Raw genomic sequence first — 19,366 nt, 5'->3', positions numbered from 1 at the left:
TAGCAATAAAATGACTAATATACAAGTACACACAGATGTGTATATATAATTAACTATAGCTTTGCTTGAAGAGGCAGGAAAATGGAACCAAAGTGAATACTCATAAGTGATAGTATGGTTGAATAATAAGTACTTATCCATATAACATGGAATATTATATAGCTCCTAAAAAAAGAAGGAGTTGATCTATACCTGTTAATATGGTATAGATAAAATTGTGAATTAAAATATCAGTTAGAGAAGTAACCTTTGTGGTGCAAGAGGTACTACAATCTGTCCTATGAATTGGAACAGAGAAGAACAGAAAGGAGGACAAGAGGAAGAATCTAGACAGTGTTCCTACTCCTCTTAAATTAGGTCTTCATAATTTAGTGAATTGTTATTTTCTGTTAGGAATTTTGAATTCTTAGAATATCCATCCAGCTATACTTAAAATAACTTAAAAGAATTCTAGTCCAAATATGCCATAATTAGATTGTAGGTATGCATCTCTGTTTTCACAGAAAATCAAGACTTAAGTTCTTAGAAACATTTTGTTTTGTCAGTAAATTTTTATAACAAGAGCTATATGCTATAATGCTCTCATTTCGTAGAAAATGAAGTGTTTCATGAGTTTTAGTTACTTTGAAAACTCATTTATAAACAAAATATCTGATTTTAGCCATTTTTGATGTGAATCTTATGAAACAAACAGAGATGATAGGGTAGTATGTGAGAATGTGTATCTTGGACTGGCATAGCATTGGTAAGTGTAGACAAACAACTTAAAATATGTGGTAGAGATAACTTCGAGGTTAATTAATTTTCCTATTAACCACCAGAAGTTTTATTTAATTTTCCCCTTTAGTGGCAAAATGTAGTTGTTTAATGGAATGTCATTGTATCCTTCAAAATAGGACAGAAGAGATTAAGGCATACGTACTTGATAACTTGTGTGGAACATTTTTGTGTGTGTGGAACATTTTAAAGATGTGTTTATATTGCTTACTGTTCTTATTTCTTTCTTCTTTTATGTTGAATCAGATTCGCTCAATTGAAGGCCAGTATGGCATACTTCAAGCATATGTGACTCCAAGAATTCAACCCAAAACCTGTCAGGTCCGCCAGTATCACATCAAACCTCTTTCACTCCATCAAAGAACTCACTTTATTGATCATGACAGGTAAAACAAAGGAAAGAGCAGTTTATTTTTAGGGTATTACACAATTCATATAACCTGATTTTTATATTTATACTATAAATTTTTGTAGCTCTTTCTATATTTTAATAATTAAAATATATATTTTAAATGCTATGGATTTGGTATCTAATAAATATAAGATTCTTCATCTTATTTTAGAAACTAGTTTGGGTTGAACTTTCCTGCCTTTCTTCAATGACTATTCTGAGATCATTAGAGTAGCAGTTTCTCTTTGTCAGACACCTCTTGTAAGCAAATACTATTTAGGTTAGATTGTGGTCATATGTGTATTAGCCTTAAGCATTATATTTCTTTTCTGTTTCACTTCATGGAATGCCGGTAGAGCAATTGGTTATTATAGTCTCTTTTATTTCTGATTTTCATTCCAACTTAAGCATCCTTCTGTTGTTTTTTGGGACATGGGCTTAAATGAAAGAGAAGGGAAAGAGGTGAACAATTATTGATTACTTTCTTTTTGTTACGTATTGTGCTAGGGGCTTATGTATTATCATTTAATTCTTACACCAATTCTTACAGTAATGTTCCCATTTTACAAGTGACAAATGGAGTAACTCAGAAAAGCAAGTAACTTATATTAATAAAAGGAACAAAAGTATGAATTGAAGCCAAAGCTCATCCATGTTCTTTCTATTGCAGCTTGTCATTTAAAAGATATGTAAATTAAGTAAGATATAAGGGGGAATATTCTTAGAGAAGATTTCCAGAAAACATAAAAGATTCCTTTGGGAGTATCTTCCTGCTTAAAAGTCAAAGTTGGATCTGGGCTCAGTGGCTCACGTCTGTAATCCTAGCACTCTGGGAGGCCAAGGTGGGTGGATTGTTTGAGCTCAGGAGTTGGAGACTAGTCTGAGCAAGAGCAAGACCCTGGCTCTACTAAAACTAGAAAAAAAACTAGGCGGGGTTTGTGGCAGGCACCTATAGTCCCAGCTATTTGGGAGGCTGAGCCAAAAATGGCTTGAGTCCAAGAGTTTAAGGTTGCTGTGAGCTATGATGATGCCATGGCACTTTACCCAGGGTGACAGAGTAAGACTCTGTCTCAAAAAAAAAAAACAAAAAAAAACTAAGAGAAAAAAGTTAAAGTTGGCATTAATGGAGGCAGCATCATATGCAAATTGAGAATCAAGAGACTTAGTTTATAATCTATTTCTGTGTGATTTGGGGGAAATCAGTTAATTTCTCCGGATTTTTTTTTCATCTGTAAATGAGAAGATTAATCTGGATGATCTCAAAAGTTCCTTCCTTTTAGATTTTAGATTACCTTTTAAAAATAAATTTATTTTTATATTTATGAATGAATGAATGACACAAGGTCTTTCTGTTGCCCAGACTGGAGTGCAGTGGTGCAAGATGGCTTACTGCAGGCTTAGACTCCTGGGTTCAAGTGATCCTCCTGCCTCAGGCTCCAAGTAGCTTGGACTATAAGCTTCTGCCACCATACCCAGCTATTTGTGTTATTTTTTTGTAGAGATGGAGTGTGACTGTATTGCCCAGACCAGTCTTTCCAACTCCTGGTCTCAGGCGATCCTCCTGCCTTTCCCCCCAAAATTTTGGGATTGTAGGCATGAGCCACCACACCTGGCCTAGATTTCTTAATTCTGTATCCTACTAAAGTTCTTTTGAACTTTTCATAAACTTTGTATTTTCTGATCTCTTTATAATTACCCACTTGATTTATTTTAAATATATTTGACTTATTTTTAGAACATTTTGTAAGCTAGAGAATATGATCACATATTTCTACAAAATAGAAGGTATTATTCTCTAACTTGTCCAATTGGGCTTACATAAAAGCCCAATTCTTTGCTTTCACACTATACTAATTCTTTTACCAAGGAGATTCTTGTATAATTATGTTTGGTAGTTTAGAAATGGTAGAAATACTAGATGAACTTTTAAAAAGTGAAATCTACCTGAGTAAAGTCAATTTTATTTGAAAAGCATGTTACAAATACAAGTTATAAGGAAAGAAACTATTTATGTATATCACTTGGCTGAATATTAAGACAACTAGTACAGGTACAGGTATAGACAAATACTGAAATTTTTTTTTTCAGGAAATTGGAATGTTTTTTTATTTGATGTGAAAGATTAATCTGAGAAATTTAAGTTCTTAATGTTTGTTTAGCTACTGTTGCAGAATTTTTCTTATTAATGCTTACATACAAAGTTTTCATGTATTCCCACACACAAATGCATACCTCTATCATTAAATTACAGACCCATGAATACACTGACTTTAACAGGCCAGTTCAGTTTTGCTGAAGTTCATTCCTGGGTGGTTTTTTGCTTGCCCGAAGTTCCTGAAAAACCTCCAGCAGAAGAATGTGTGACATTTTACTTTCAGAACACCTTCCTGGATACACAACTGGAAAGTATCTATAGGTAAATCAAACTTATTACTGGTTCTTAAGTGTTATTTTATATAAATATAGCTTATAAGTTTTCACTTGTTCTAAGGGAGGAATAATTTGCAAATAATATGATTGGAAATCTGTTTTGTTCAAGAGAATCTATTGAAAAACAAGTAGAATTAGTAAGTTTAGAAAAGTGATTGTGGGTGGCGGCTGTGGCTAAGTGGGTAGGGTACCGGCTCCATGTACCGAGGGCGGCAGGTTCGAACCCAGCCCCAGCCAAATTGCAACCAAAAATAGCCGGGCGTTGTGGCGGACACCTGTAGTCCCAGCTACTCAGGAGGCTGAGGCAAGAAAATCACCTAAGCCCAGGAGTTGGAAGTTGCTGTGAGCTGTGACGCCATGGCACTCTACTGAGGGTGACAAAGTGAGATTTTTGTCTCCAAAAAAAAAAATAATAATAATAATAGAAAAGTGATTGAGTAATGATGAATATACAAAGGTCAATACCTTTCCTAAATTCCCAACAATAACATCAGAAAATAAATTGCTTTAGAAAAAACCTTTCAGAGTAGCAATAATAACAAAATAGCCACATAAAATCTGTAGGAATGTTCTTAATTCAAAATACATAGAATTTACATAAAACTATAACATTTTATTGATATAAAAGATTGAATGGATTAATCTACAGTTATCAAAATCAAGACATTGTAAAATATAGCAGTGCTACCCAAATCGATTTAAATATTTATTCTAATTCCAATAAAAATTCCATTTGAATTTCTTTATTCAAAAATATAAAATGGCATACAGTGGTGTCCAACCTGTGGCCTAGAGGCTGAATGCAGATTATGTGAGGACTTGTTTCTTATTTGTAGTGGCAGGTATTATGAAAACTGTGCACAACTCATCAGCTTTCATTAGCATTTCTCTATTTAAGTCACCTATTTTTCCAAAGTACAGCAGTAAACAAAAAAGGTAGGACACCCCTGGTAGAACATGCAGTCTTTTTGAAGGAGGAAGGAGCGCAGCTATCATGTTAAAATGTGGAGGTCATTATATTCTTTTACACATTTCTCAAGCTTCTAGTTGTGCTCCCTCCTCCTTCACTGTCACTTCTCACTCATTTCTCAGAAGTTCCCATAATTTCCCTCAATTTCACAATGCAGTAGAGGCTGAACATTTCCTTTTATACCTGTCTCTGAACGTGCATTGACCTACTTCTTGGGCAATGCTACTATCTCTACACCTGCTCTTTGAGCTTGGGTATACCCACTTCTTCAAGGGCTTTGCATTCTCATTCTTAACATCTGTAAGCTTGTTTTTATTTGTGTTTGTTTGTGTTGTGTTGTGAGGGAGAGAGCATGTTATCCTTTCTCCACTTTTGCCTGCTAACGATTTTTTTTACCTAAGCAGATGATTGAGGTAATCTAATTCCTGCTCCCTACTTGACACTTTTATCATGTAAGCTCTAGAAACAGCAGCGAACACCTCATTATACCTCAAAATTTCAGCATTTTGGTATCAAGAACTCATTAGTAATCTAATTGGTTTAATATCAGTTCTATATAAGTGTTTCACTGTACCCTCTAAAAAAGCTTATCTACGTCTAAACCTGTAATAGTTATCCCTGTTTTGAAGTACTACAATGAACCTCATTTACTAATCCTAACAGACAATTCAATATGCTCCTAGCACATTATATACGTTTACAATAGCACACATTTGGTAGGGTGATAGCTCTTTACCATTCTGTGTCTTTGAATATTTCCTTAGCAGTCAAAACTCTTTCAAGGCCCAACTTAATAGCAAGGTTTTTTTGTTGTTGTTGTTTTTGTTTGTTTTGTTTTGTTTTCTTTTGAGACAAAGTATCACTCTGTTGCAGACTAGAGTGCCATAACATCAGTCTAGCTTAAAGCAACCTCAAACTCCTACTTTCAGGCCATTCTCCTGTCTCAGCCTCCCATGTGGCTGGGACTAAAGGTCCCCAACACAATGCCCAGCTAATTTTTCTATTTTTTAGGAGAGACAGGCTGGTCTTAAACTCTTGAGGTCAAGGGATCCTCTGGTCTCTGCCTTCCAGAGTGCTAGGATTATAGGCATGAGCCCCATGCCCAATAGCAATATTGTTTTTTTGCTAGGGTCTCATTCTTGCTCAGGCTGGTCTTGAACTTCTGAGCTCAAGCAATCCAGAGTACTAGAATTACAGGCATGAGTAATTGAGGATTGCCCAGCCCCCAATAGCAACATTTTTGAAGTCTTCCTTGATTCTCTTTTCTTCTCTTGTAGCATTTTCTTTTTTACTATCTTTGGTATTAATACTGTTATTTGCTTAAAGTATATAATAATTTTTTTAAGTAAGCTTATCTCTCTTAAGTTAGACTGTATCCTCATGGACTAAGGCTATTTTTAATTATCTTTGTATATATCCTCCTAGGATCTACCATGTATTAATAGTTTTGCACATAGTAGATGCTCAATAAATGTTTTTTAGGTCTCTGAATAAAATGTGTATATGGAGGTAGTATAGAAGCATGTGCTTTGGAGGCAGACATACTTAGGTCCAAGTCTTGGCTCCATGACTTCCCAGCTATATGACCTTAGCTGATTACTTAACTCTCTGAGCTTCAGTTTTCTTTCCTGAAGAATGGAATTAATAGTGCTTACTTCATTGAATTGTGATGATTAAAAGAAGGTAAACCATGTGAATCATTCCATTGTTCCTGACACTGTATAAATGTTTACTAAGTATTGTTAAAATTAAAGAGTAGTAAAAATGTCATGATTTCTAAAACATAATTAGTATCAAAATAGTAGGGGCATATTATTCATCTTTCTAGAAAAAGCAACTAGCATTTGCCAACCTCTATTCAGTATCAATGATGTAAGTGTGCATGTGTGTGAGAACAGGCAACATCAAATATATGAAAATGGTATGTATTCATTAGGAAACTTGGTCACCATAAAAAGGAAGAAAATATAGGCAGGCTTACCCAAATAAAAGGAATGTATTGGCTTATACAACTTAAAAGTGTAGCAGTGCTCTGCCTCAGGTACAATTTGACTGATGCCATCAAGACTTTATCCCTTTCCATTGCTCAGTTCTGTTTTTATATTTTCTTCACTTTATCAGGTAGTGGAATGGTAGCTACCAGTAGTTTCTGGTAGCTACCATACCAGCCTTATGTATTTTCAGCTGCCATGGAGCTTCTTTTCCCCAGTTGTTTCAACAAAAGTTCTAGGATTTAGTATATTGTCAAGCTGTGAACCCTTGTGGTTAGGCATATGGAATATATTGCTAAATGCATCATCCTGAAGTCCCAGAAATGGATTGAGGCCACTGCCACTGAAGCTATGTGGACCGAGAAGGGGGAGGGAGAAAGTGATAAGCAATAATTCTCTAAAGAAAAATAAAGATTTTGTGGCTATAAGCCGTGACAATGGATGCTGGCATGTAAAAACAGCAGATGGCACAATCAGGTTTGGTATCAGATTTATTTTAAGAAGGACATAGGTGAGGTGTGGTGGCTCACCCCTATAATCCTAGCACTTCGGGAAGCTGAGGTGGAAGGATTGTTTGAGGCTGGGAGTTTGAGACAAGCCTGGTCAAATAACAGAAAAGTTACTCAGGCATAGGAGTGTACCTGTAGTTTCTTCTTCTTGGGAGACTGAGGTGGGAGGATCACTTGAGCCCAGAAGCTTGAGGTTGCAGTGAGCTGTACTGGTGTTACTAAATTCCAGCTGGGGCAATAGAATGAGGCCCAGTCTAAAAAAAAGAAGACGCATATAGTCATGCTGTACTTCGTGTGATTACATCAAAGAGAAATAGTTTGTAAGTAAGCAATTCCAAATATATATAATAAGAAGTTAGCCATAGGAAATATTAATGAAAATGAAAGGTAGTTTTTTGTTTCTTTTTTTTTTAGAGATAAGAGTCTCACTTTGTCGCCCTCGGTAAAGTGCTGTGACGTCACAGCTTATAGCAACCTCCAGCTCTTGGGCTTAGGCGATTCTCTTGCCTCAGTCTCCCGAGTAGCTGGGGACTACAGGCACCTGCCACAATGCATGGCTATTTTTTTGTTGCAGTTTGGCCGGGTCCAGGTTCAAACCACCATCCTCAGTATATGGGGCTGGCGCCCTATCCACTGAGCCACAGGCACCGCCCAGAAAAGTAGTTGTTTTAAATGAAGTACTTAAACTGTCTTATCTTATGAGACGTATGAGGGCTTCCCAGAAAGTATCCAGCTATGTACTATGAAAAATAGTATTACCAATGGCTAGATGCTTTCTGGACAGCTCATATATCTAGTATATTTTGTATAGTTCTGCAAGTATGTTCAGAAACTGAATTAATACAGTATAGCATTATGTATTTATGCTTCATATTAATGATATATGTATACAAAGAAATCTAAAAGCAGATGAAATATAACATTACATATACTTAGTAATAAAATGTGTTATTTACTGAATCACTTCTACCACTTCTAGCTGTTCTTTTAAAAAATGTATTAATTTTATAGAAAAGGAGAAGGAGTTTTTAAATCTGACAACATTTCTACTATATCCATCCTAAAAGATGTGCTTTCTAAAGAAGCTACAAAAAGGAAAATTAACCTCAACATAACATACGGTAAAAATAAAGAAAAATTCTCTTTGATTGTTGTTGTTATAATAATACTGTATGTGATCAAAGTGACTTATCTAATTGTGCCTGGCTGACTTCTTCTAGAAATAAATGAAGTATCAGTCAAACATACTTTAAAGCTAATCCACCCAAAGCTGGAGTACCAGTTGCTTTTGGCTAAAAAAGTGCAATTAATTGATGCTTTAAAAGTAAGTATATATGTTGTGGACTAAGGATCATTATTTTAAGTAATGGAATTTTTTAAATTATGAATACTTTCATGTTACACTGGATTGAATTTTTAACATTAAGGTACTTCTGTTTTACTTTCAAATAAGGAATTACAGGTTCATGAGGGAAATACGGATTTTCTGATACCAGAATATCGCAGTATTCTAGAAGAGGCAGATCATCTACAGGAAGAATACAAAAAGCAACCTGCACATCTTGAAAGATTATATGGTTAGTGGACTATTCTAGAATACCTTTGTCATATTTCTTTTCAAGTGGCTATTTTCCCCAGGATAATGTGAGAGAAGGTGGATAGAAAGAGACAAAGATTACAGCCATCATGAACCAATGACAACTAGTTTATTGCACAGAATATATCTGCATTTCATCAAGCTAGTTTTAATATTTAATAATTTTATTTGATAAAAGAATGTAAGTAAAAACAAGTGAAATAAGTATACTGTTGATGAATTTGTATATATATATGAAGAAACCTGGTGTAAAATGAATATAACCCATAAAGCATTAGAATATAGATTATATTTGATACAAATAATTTTCAGGGTTTTTTGCTATTGTGAAATATAAAAATGTGGAATTTAATTTTTATATTTCACATGTAGAGATTATATAATCTTTGTATTTTTTAGGCAAGGTTTAATAGGGCATATGTAGTATATGTGAAATGTAATTTACAGTTCAAAACTCTCTTTGGTGGTGAGAATCGGGTGTTTCACAAATTGTATTGAAAGAAAGAATGAAGGAGGTCAGGGGAGAGAGGAATGAAGAAAGAAAGGAATAGCTAAAGAAAAACAATTTTGTTAGTGATCTTTCCATAATACCTATTATAAACTATTTGCACCATCTTCCTAATCAGGAATTTAATTCTTACAAGAGCTCTGCAAGGTAGATGGTATTATCTTCATTTTTCATATTTAACTGAAATCTGAGACTAAAAATGTTATAGTCAAAGATTTAATTAGTGACAATGCCTACCCATTAGAGTCTTTTTACCCCCAAATGCATAATTTTTACACTGTGCCAAGTCTTCCATAGTTACTACAGAGTCAGTTGATCCTAAAGTTTACCTACATACCTGGAAGCTTTCTCATAAAATGTAACAATACCTAATATCTTCATGTCTACCATATGGCAAGCCCATGGTCACTTTTATTCTTATAACGAGATCAGTGGTGTGGATCCATTAATCTTTATGTCTGATTCCAATTTTAAAAACCATTTTTTTGTTTGTTTGTTTGTTTACTGAAGCAGAGTCTAACTGTTTTGTCCAGGCTAGAGTTCCATGACATCAGCCTAGTTCACAGCAACCTCAGACTCCTGGGTTCAAGTGATACTCCTAACTCAGCCTCCTGAGTAGCTGGGAATATAGGTGCCCACATGGCTGATTTTTCTGTTTTTGGTAGAGACAGTATCTTGCTCTTGCTCAGGCTGGTCTCAAACTCCTGAGCTCATTTGATCTTCCTGCCTTGGCCCCCTAGATTGCTAGGATTATAGGCATTAGCTACCAAGCCTGGCCAAAAATCAAATGTTTTTTCATAAATCATTTGACTGCAAAATCTTGACTTAATCTGAACTAATTTAATGACAAAATCTGACTTGCCTTGATATGATTAAGATTATTTATAATCTTTTAAATTCCATTTAGTGTAGATATCATATATTTTGTTGCAGAAATATTACTGTGTTTTATTTTTGGATGCTGCCATTCAGTCCCTTTGGGTTAATAACATATGTAGTATATATATTCTCTTTATTGTTTTCCAAAAATATGGAAAATTCTGAAAAATATCTTATATCAAGAGTTTTAGATAAAGGATTGATGGCTTGAATTATTCTCATTTTACAGATGAGAAATGATGTTCTAAATACTGATAGCATTTCAAAATGGACAGCAGTTGATTGAAATAATAGCTTATAACTAATTGATAAGAGAGTTATTAGTCAAATGATTTATATCTTGAAACTTGCTTAAAATCCCCTCAAAATGAATATTTTTTAAAACATCAACCCTTTTAGGTTTTGTTTAGTTTTGAGAGTATATTCACAAACTGTATATATTTTTTTGTTTTTTTACCCTCTGTAGAGTGCTGGAACATCACAGCTCACAGCAACCTCCAGTTCTTGGGCTTAGGTGATTCTCTTGCCTCAGCCTCCCCAGTATCTGGGACTACAGGCACTCACCACAATGCCCGGCTATGATTTTGTTGCAGTTTGGCCAGGGCTGGGTTCAAACTCCCCACCCTCGGTATATGGAGCCAGCACCCTCCTCACTGAGCCACAAGCCACAAATTTGCCCCAGAAACTGTATTTGTTAAGTAGTAGAATTACAGATACTTAGAAATAGATTATCAAGCAGTCACTTACTTTCATGAAATACTGCATCATTAAATAGAACTAATAAATGACAGGAAATTAACATTTTTCTTTATAGGTATGATCACAGATCTTTTCATAGATAAATTTAAATTCAAAGGCACAAATGTAAAATCTAAAGTACCTCTTCTACTGGAGATTCTGGACAGTTACGACCAAAATGCATTGATTGCTTTCTTTGAAGCAGCATGAAATATAACCAAGGTAATGTCCCAAAGAAGTGATCTTTTTAAATGAAAAGTGTTAGAATTACAAGCTAACTGTACATACTTTTAGTTTAAATGCTTTTTAATCTTATCTAAAAATATTTGAGCTATAATTATTTTAGTAATTCTTCTATTTCTTTGGACAAATGGAACTTTTCTAAAACTAAAGAGTATTTTTATTTTTAAAACACAAGTAGAATGATTATAAGTAGGATTTTAATAAGTTTTGGAAAGTAGCTGTTTTAATTTTTTAATTGAGAAATATTTGGAAAAATAAAAAATATTGAAATATTTTACAAGGTAAACACACGCATAAATGTATAAACTTGCTTTATAGGTTTCAAAATGTATGTTTACATATCACTGTATTTTATCTTCACAATTGTTCTATAAGTTTGTGAAATCATAGAAGAAAACTGATTTCTTAGTGAGGTTACATAAGGACATGCTAGCATTTTATAAAGCTGGGACCCAAACCCAAGTGGTTGTACCTGTTTTCTGTCTTGGTTAGTATATACGCTCATCAACCAGCATATGCAATCTACCAATTATTTTTTCTAGGAGTTAGGGTTGATTTGCAACTGATTTCTCTGTTTGGTAATGTTTTATGACCCTGCTGTGGTTTATGAAATGCTTGACTTGACTTAGTGCTGTAAATTGTGGCCAGGAAAGTAAGCAGAGCTTGCACAGAGTAGGGGGATCTTAATTTGTGCTGTGACTAATTGAGCTATACAAATGTATTATATATAGATGAAAGGTGCAGAAATAGTGATGGCTTCTTAGATTTTCCTGTACTAGTGTCCTGTAATTCCCTTATCATTTGTGAAGGAAAATACGTATTTAAGGCTACAGAAGTTTTGTTCCTTAATTTTAATTCATATTTATTTATTTTAGGGGAAAAGGTTTTAAAATGGCATAAATATGGTGGGAAATAAGCTATTCTTTACGTTTTCAAGAAGGGCAGAGTCAAGAATTTTTCAGAAAATAATGCTTCTTAATTATATACTCTTATGTTTATTAATTATGTGCCAGCCTTGTATATAAACATTTGTTAAAGGCACATGTAATTAGTTAAGAGAGTTTTTATTTTAATAAGGTCATATTATTTGTACTATATTTAAACAGCTTTCATTCCTGAATGAAGCGTATCATTGTATCTCAGTCGCTAGAATTTCACTGTGTTTCTTGTTGGCTTCCACAGCTTGGGGAAAAATAGATAAAAATAAAAACTGTCTTATTTGAATTTCTCTTAATACATTACTATTTGTTATATATTCAACAGTAGTTGGCAACTTAATTAATTGCATCTTCATTAGGAAAACTAAAAAGCATAAGACACAACTTCTGCCTACTGTGAATAAACACATAAATGGTAAGATAACATAGTGTGCCACTTGAGGACTGTAGTACTATGTGTACAACATGTTAACTAATTATCCTAACAACAACTGTAGGACGTGTAGATGTTATTGCTCCATATTAACAGTTAAGAAAACTAAAAAATCGGCAATGAGTATCCTGTCCCAGATTTTAGACCTCAGGAAACAAGTCAGTGGAGCTAATTAAAGGTCCCAGGGCCAAAGGCTGGGGTGGCCCACTAATAGTTGCTAAGTTTAATTACCTTTGCCCTAAATGGCTTGGAGACATCCCTTAGCCCTGAGCCAGGGGATCGGGATCGGCCTACTGGCTTAGTAAACACGGGCGGCGTGTCTCCCTACCTCTGCCCGGTGCTGGTGTTTTTCCTCCCGCCCGAGTTCGACTTTTCTTTACCCGGCCCCGCCCCGCCCCTTCGCCGGGCGGAAGGATCAGCCCCGCCCCTTCGTGGCTGCCTTTCATCTGCGACCCCGTCGCTTAGAGTGTCGTCACCTGTCTTGGCCGCTTTCATTGGTCCATTTCAATAGTCGCGGGATACTTGAACTGCATGAACAGCCGCCGCTGCGGCGGGCAGCTTGCTACAAGTCGGGCACGACTTTGGCCCGCCACGCCTGGCCGTGCCTGCCCGCGCCTTTCACGACCTCCTCGGTCCTACGTGGTCCGGAGCCCGGGGAACAGGCGGGCGGGCAGGCAGGCTGGCTGGTTGGCTGGCCTGGGCTGCAGCGGGTGGCTACAGCTGGAGTGCTGCTCGGCTGAGTTGGAGCAACTGGTCGACGGAGCGGAGTGCACGCTGCTTGGCGCCGCAGGTTGATCTTGCCGCCCGCCCCCGGGAGCAGTGATGTTGGGCAACTCTGCGCCCGGGCCTGCGGCCCGCGAGGCAAGCTCGGCACTGCTAACATTGAAGCACACGGCGCTCCAAGAGGATCAGGAGAACATCAACCCGGAGAAGGCGGCGCCTGCCCAGCAACCGCGGACCCGGGCCGCGCTGGCTGTACTGAAGGCTGGTAACCCGCGGGGTCCCCCGCCACAGCAGAGACCCAAGACGCGACGGGTAAAAGGATGCGAGATGTCTAGGAGGGTGGGTCGGGCGGGAACTGGGCAAGGGCTAAGCGGGAAGAGAATAGTGACTGTAAAGCATCTTCTCTGGCTTGGGGGGTGGTGTGGGGCTCTGGAGTTCACCTGGTCCCCAGTTTCTGGTGTGTGGATGCCACAGTAGAAGCTTTTAACCTTATTCTTAGTATCATGTCTCCCGCCAGCACTGAGTATGCTGTCTGCTCTCTACTGGGAGCATTTTCCCATAGATAAAGGGGTCCGACCCAGTGTGTCTTTGCCCAACTCTGCGCCTTTCTCTACTTAACAAATCCCAGGCAGTGTTCCAGGACCCAGTTTCTATTCCTTTTCATCATTTGGTTAAGAGAAGATCTTTACTGTAGGAAAGGGGATTAAAAAATACCTTGCTTTTGATAAATTCCGCCATTTTTGCCGGTTTTGCTCGGTTGCTCCACCCTGGGGTGAAAGTGGTGAACCAACACTTTTTGCCTACCCTTTCCTAAACTTGTCAACTATTGGCTTGCCATTCCACCGTTCTTGTGGCCTTGATTACTTTTTGCAGAATTCCATGTAGTATTGACTGCGCTAACCTTTGTGGGAAGGCCTGTGGCAAATTGAATTATCCTGTCTGTCTTTGCTCAAACTACTCTTTGCCTAGACTTTGTCTCAGAAAGTTTAGTATCCTGATGGAATATTTGGGAGAAAAAGGAAAGGCTGAGACCCATAGGTTAAAGAAAGCAAAACCTCATTTAGAAAACTTAAAGCCAGTTATCAATTTTTTTTTAGGTTGCACCTCTTAAGGATCTTCCTATAAATGATGAGCATGTCACTGTTCCTCCTTGGAAAGCAAACAGTAAACAGCCTGCATTCACCATTCATGTGGATGAAGCAGAAGAAGAGACTCAGAAGAGGCCAGTGGAATCCAAAAAAACAGAATCTGAAGATGTCCTGGCTTTTAATTCAGCTATTACTTTACCTGCACCACGAAAACCACTTGTACCTCTTGATTATCCAATGGATGGTAGTTTTGGTAAGTTTTAAGAAAGTCTGTATTGAATTAAGGTAATTGTAACTAGATTGTATTACTGTTATTTTGTATATTAAGATAATGTCTTAATCATTATCATGAAGTTAGCTTTAATATAATAAGGCTTAAAAAGGGTATGAGTTATCTCAGATCTCACAGCTACACTTGACCTGGTGACCTACAAAAGGATCTTAATCTAGGCACACTGCCAATTACATGAATCTGATTACATCTTGAATGTTTATTTTAATCTGATCCCATAAATAGTTGTTGAGAGAATAGATTTTTAGTTCTCAGACTCAATATATACATACTACTGTATGTATATGTGTATTTATTTGAGACAGAATCTCAAGCTGTCACCTTGGATAGAGTGCCGAGGTGTCATAGCTCACAGCAACCTCCAACTCGGGCTCAAGCAATCCTCTTGCCTCAGTTTTTCTATTTTTAGTAGAGTTGGGGTCTCGCTTTTGCTCAGGCTGGTCTTGAATGGGTAAGCTCAAGTAATCCACCTGCCTTGGCCTCCCAGAGTGCTAGGATTATAGGCGTGAGCCACCACACCCGGCCTTACATACCACTTTAGAGTGTGCTATTTGAGGATGCAGTCTTAAATACTGTGATATCTAACATCTTTTCCAGCTTTACAGTTTTGCTTCTATAAAAGCAGTCTGGATCATTTGATAGCAGAAAGTGTCACTGCCCTCCTACAAGTCAGTGGTTATACCATGGCTGTTTATCCTTAATGACATACAAAATACAATGGCTGTTACAGACAGTTCCGCCTACACTTCGTGCTGTTATTTTACCAAAGGGCTATTGAGGCAATGGACAGCTCACTAAATCCATTCTCATTTTAGTTTAAGTTCTATTAACTGTGTGGGATGGAGAGTAAGAAGAAAAGTTCTTGGAAAATAATTTGTGTTTTTATTCAAATTTTGCAACAAATTTTTATCTTCAAGGTGATCTTTGAAGTGAAAATAATGATGGATGATATTCTTTGCCTAAAAAGATAATTTGTATTATAAGAAACGAATCACTTCTTGACAAATCTAACTTCTCGTTAACATTTGTTTATGAAAATCATTTCACTGATTCTAGCTATATTGCCTAATTGTGCTTTGAATATGTTAGATTCTAGGATCCTGCTAATATCTCTTAGGGAAAAAGTCTAACATATTGTCTTGGATTTTAACTGCTTTATCCTAATAGAACCACTTGCCATCTGCATCTTGCTCATGGAAGATGAAGCCTTAAAGATAATAATCCTGTTTTTTCTTTGGTTGTTTTTGTCATGAGAAACCCTTTTTAGTTGGCTGAAATGAATACTTTTGTGGCATGAGATTAGTTAAGAGGGCAGTCATTTTTAGCTATTAAACCAAATAGAAAATTAAGCAATTAATTTAATCATATCTTTTGAACTGTTCCAGAATCACCGAATACTATGGACATATCAATTGTATTAGAAGATGAAAAGCCTCTTAGTGTTAATGAAGTACCAGATTACAATGAGGATATTCACACATACCTTAGAGAAATGGAGGTAAAGGCTCTCTGAATCCAGTTTATATAATGTATTCATTAAATGTGGCTAAATTAATTGAGAGGATGTTTAAATTTTTTAACTAGTGAATTGCTCTAATGGAATGTTTCAGTTTATGGTATTAGCATCTTTGTTAATAGTATGATAACCTAATTATCAATTTTAACATTGCTAAATAACTTTCCCAACAGGTTAAGTGTAAACCTAAAGTGGGTTACATGAAGAAACAGCCAGACATCACTAACAGTATGAGGGCCATTTTGGTGGATTGGTTAGTTGAAGTAGGAGAAGAATATAAACTACAAAATGAGACTTTGCATTTGGCTGTGAACTACATTGATAGATTCCTTTCTTCAATGTCTGTGTTAAGAGGAAAGCTTCAGCTTGTGGGCACTGCTGCTATGCTGTTAGCTTCGTAAGTCCACCTTGGTTTGCTTGATTAAAAGTGATCACTACTTTTGTGTAGGAAAGAAATTGAGATTAATGGTGATATTTTAACATGCTACACCAGGCAGAGAGTCAGTAACTACTTTAGAATGGCAGTGTGGTGGCTGGGGAAGTGGAAGAAGATAAAACTGTTCTAATGTATGATAGTAATTTTTCCCATCTGGATTCCAGGGTACTTTTAATGAACATGGAAAGTGGCTGTACTTCAGTACACTAGGACTAGATTACAAATTTTAAAAACACAGTTCCTTCTGTAATAAAGTGCTTTCTGAGATATAAGTAGTGTCTTACCCTCTCCCAATTAAGACCTGAAAACTAAATTTAAAAGTGAAATGTAACATTTACTTTCCTAAGACTTGTGTTTCTTAAATTTTTAGTTGGTGAATGCTAGCATTGTCCCCTTCTTGGGAAATCTTGTGCCTTTCATTTATTTCCTTTGACTGCATGGGAGAAATATCTCAAAAGTCCTTTATTGATTTGGACCTTTTAATTAGTGGTTAGCTAGCCAGTTATAGAAGTGATGATCAAGTGTCTATGGAAACGTAGTTGGTGCAGAGTGTAGGTTTTGAGTTCATTCCATGTATTCTGCTCATGGGATTTCAGAATTGGGATAAAGAATCTTCTCTTGACTGATAACTTAAAAACTTTTTTCATTGTAGAAAGTTTGAAGAAATATACCCCCCAGAAGTAGCAGAGTTTGTGTACATTACAGATGATACATATACCAAGAAACAAGTTCTGAGAATGGAGCATCTAGTTTTGAAAGTCCTTTCTTTTGACTTAGCAGCACCAACAGTAAATCAGTTTCTTACTCAATACTTTTTGCATCTGCAGCCGGCAAACTGCAAAGTTGAAAGTTTAGCAATGGTAAGTTACTTTCATTTTGTTGAATGGAGATTCTTGGGTAATTAGAGTCAAGCTCTAGTTTCATTGTACAGCTTTTAGTTATCTAGGGAAAGACTAATGCTACAGGATAGAAAAAACCCTACCCCTGGCAAAAGATAATATGAGAAAAGCACTAGGAGTTAGTAGTATGAGGATGAAGCCTTAGAAGATGGTAGAAGAGTTGTTTATAAAAAGCTATTAAAGGGAAAATATAGGATAAAAATGGTGCTGAAAAAGTTGTAGATAATGTTCAATGATGAGGCTATTGAATATTTTTTCTAGGGTTGCTACAGACCCAGTTTCAAAGATAAGAAAAAATTAAGTAGGAAGGCAAGGATTTGGGGTTTGAATTTTAAAGCTCTCAAGTATTTTTCATTCCAGTTTTTGGGAGAATTAAGCTTGATAGATGCTGACCCATACCTAAAGTATTTACCATCAGTTATTGCTGGAGCTGCCTTTTATTTAGCACTCTACACTATCACGGGACAAAGCTGGGTATGTATTACAACATCATATATTAACCTTGTCACTGAAGTGTTTATGCCGGATAAGTTGAATAACTGTCCTGTAGAACTCATTTATCTAGATGCTCTTAGTTGGAAACTGTCCAAATATATACAGTTGACCTTGAATACCATAGGTTTGAACTGTATGGGTCCACTTATACGCAGATTTTTTTTGTCCAACCAAATGTGGATCGAATGCACAGTATCCTTGGGATAGCATCTGTTCAGTAGAAAGTTTAGTTGTAACTTGGATTTGAAAGGTGCGCTTATTCAGGCTATCTGACCTGCTGCTGGCAAGGCAATTAGTAAAAGTGGATCAAAGTTAGCACAAATGAGATGAAATAGTGACCCAAGAAAACTAGATTTGCTAGTTGGAGGTGTTAAAGCTTACTACTGAAATTTAACGTCTCAGTTTAATGCCAACTATTAACACTGTGTTGTGTCTGCCACTAAAAACAAAATTCAGTGGTTCTCTCCTCCTTTCTCTATAGCCTGAATCATTAGTACAAAAGACTGGATATACCCTGGAAAGTCTTAAGCCTTGTCTCATGGACCTTCACCAGACCTACCTCAAAGCACCACAACATGCACAACAATCAATAAGAGAAAAGTATAAAAATTCAAAGTAAGAATTAACTTGGATATTGAAGAAACTTGCTCTTCTAGACTATGGTTCGGGGAATCATTCACACTTTAACGTTATTAAAAGGATTCACTAATCTGCCACGGCCTTCTTGAGAAGCTGTTCTCTTTTAACAGGTCCTATGTTTGGAGAAGGTTGTAGTTAGTGTTTTCTGCTCTGCAAAGGGGGGAGAAGGGAATTTCTGAAACTGTCAACTCAGAAGTAGCATTTTTGAGTTCCAAGTGTATGTATTATCTTCATCCAATGAATACTTACTAAAAATAGTTTTTTTTATCTCTTTACACAGATATCATGCAGTTTCTCTCCTCAACCCACCAGAGACATTAAATCTGTAACAGTGGAAGATTGCCTTTTTCTAAGATGTAAATCACTCAAAGTATATGATGTACAGTTTTTATCTTAGGTTTTAATTCTACAATCATTTCTAAATACAGAAGTTATGGCCTAGTACAAATTATGGTAGTAACTATTACTTTTTAAATGGTTTTAATTTGTATATCTTTTGTACATGTATCTTAGACATTTGGCTAATTTTAAGTGGTTTTATTAAAGTATTAATGATGCCAGCTGTCAAGATAGAATTAATAAATTGATGTGGAAAACTTTGCCAGTCATGTTTAATTTGAGGTAAAAATCTGACTTCAGGATTCCACTTAGAAAGATACCAAAGCTTTCCCCTAAAATTAGCTTTAGGAAAACAGACACTTAAAGCCTGGCATTATTTTCCTAAGCAACTGGACCATTTTGGTAACGTGGGCATAATCTAAGCATATCTGGAATAAATATCTGCTTACTTATCAGAAAAGTGGAAGTTTTTTGTGTTCTTTTCTTTTTTGAGACTGAGTCTTACTCTGTTGTCTAGGCTAGGATAGGGTGCTCG

General features: G+C 36.3%; 2 protein-coding genes across 3 annotated transcripts in view; both read left to right on the top strand.

Moving 5' to 3' along the window:
- BBS7 (Bardet-Biedl syndrome 7) overlaps positions 1 to 12,257 on the top strand; it is a 56,724-nt gene extending 44,467 nt beyond the window's left edge. The window contains exons 14-19 of one of the 2 annotated variants that reach the window (XM_053573757.1): positions 1,024 to 1,163; positions 3,420 to 3,584; positions 8,080 to 8,189; positions 8,289 to 8,392; positions 8,522 to 8,645; positions 10,867 to 12,257. In XM_053573757.1, coding sequence (XP_053429732.1) covers positions 1,024 to 1,163; positions 3,420 to 3,584; positions 8,080 to 8,189; positions 8,289 to 8,392; positions 8,522 to 8,645; positions 10,867 to 11,000 — 777 coding nt within the window. In that variant the 3' untranslated portion in view covers positions 11,001 to 12,257. The remainder of the gene's footprint in view (positions 1 to 1,023; positions 1,164 to 3,419; positions 3,585 to 8,079; positions 8,190 to 8,288; positions 8,393 to 8,521; positions 8,646 to 10,866) is intronic. The other variant, XR_008376485.1, reaches the window with a different exon arrangement.
- Positions 11,031 to 19,094, top strand: CCNA2 (cyclin A2). The gene is made up of 8 exons (XM_053574026.1): positions 11,031 to 13,439; positions 14,225 to 14,468; positions 15,893 to 16,005; positions 16,197 to 16,420; positions 17,112 to 17,319; positions 17,719 to 17,832; positions 18,335 to 18,468; positions 18,773 to 19,094. The coding sequence occupies exons 1-8, from the start codon at positions 13,227 to 13,229 to the stop codon at positions 18,819 to 18,821; spliced, it is 1,299 nt and encodes a 432-aa protein (XP_053430001.1). The 5' UTR covers positions 11,031 to 13,226; the 3' UTR covers positions 18,822 to 19,094.
- The last annotated feature ends 272 nt before the right edge of the window (positions 19,095 to 19,366 follow it).

Source organism: Nycticebus coucang, chromosome 1 (genome assembly GCF_027406575.1).
Source record: "Nycticebus coucang isolate mNycCou1 chromosome 1, mNycCou1.pri, whole genome shotgun sequence".
Classification (NCBI taxonomy): Eukaryota; Metazoa; Chordata; class Mammalia; order Primates; family Lorisidae; genus Nycticebus; species Nycticebus coucang.
This window is presented reverse-complemented; position numbering and strand designations above follow the sequence as displayed.

What these genes read in the sequence shown, in the direction of transcription:
- CCNA2 (XM_053574026.1), top strand. Translation starts at nt 13,227, where the DNA reads ATGTTGGGCAACTCTGCGCCCGGGCCTGCGGCCCGCGAGGCAAGCTCG. An exon ending in CATACCTTAGAGAAATGGAG is followed by an intron (nt 16,006 to 16,196) that starts GTAAAGGCTCTC and finishes CTTTCCCAACAG; the next exon opens with GTTAAGTGTAAACCTAAAGT. An exon ending in GAAAAGTATAAAAATTCAAA is followed by an intron (nt 18,469 to 18,772) that starts GTAAGAATTAAC and finishes CTCTTTACACAG; the next exon opens with ATATCATGCAGTTTCTCTCC.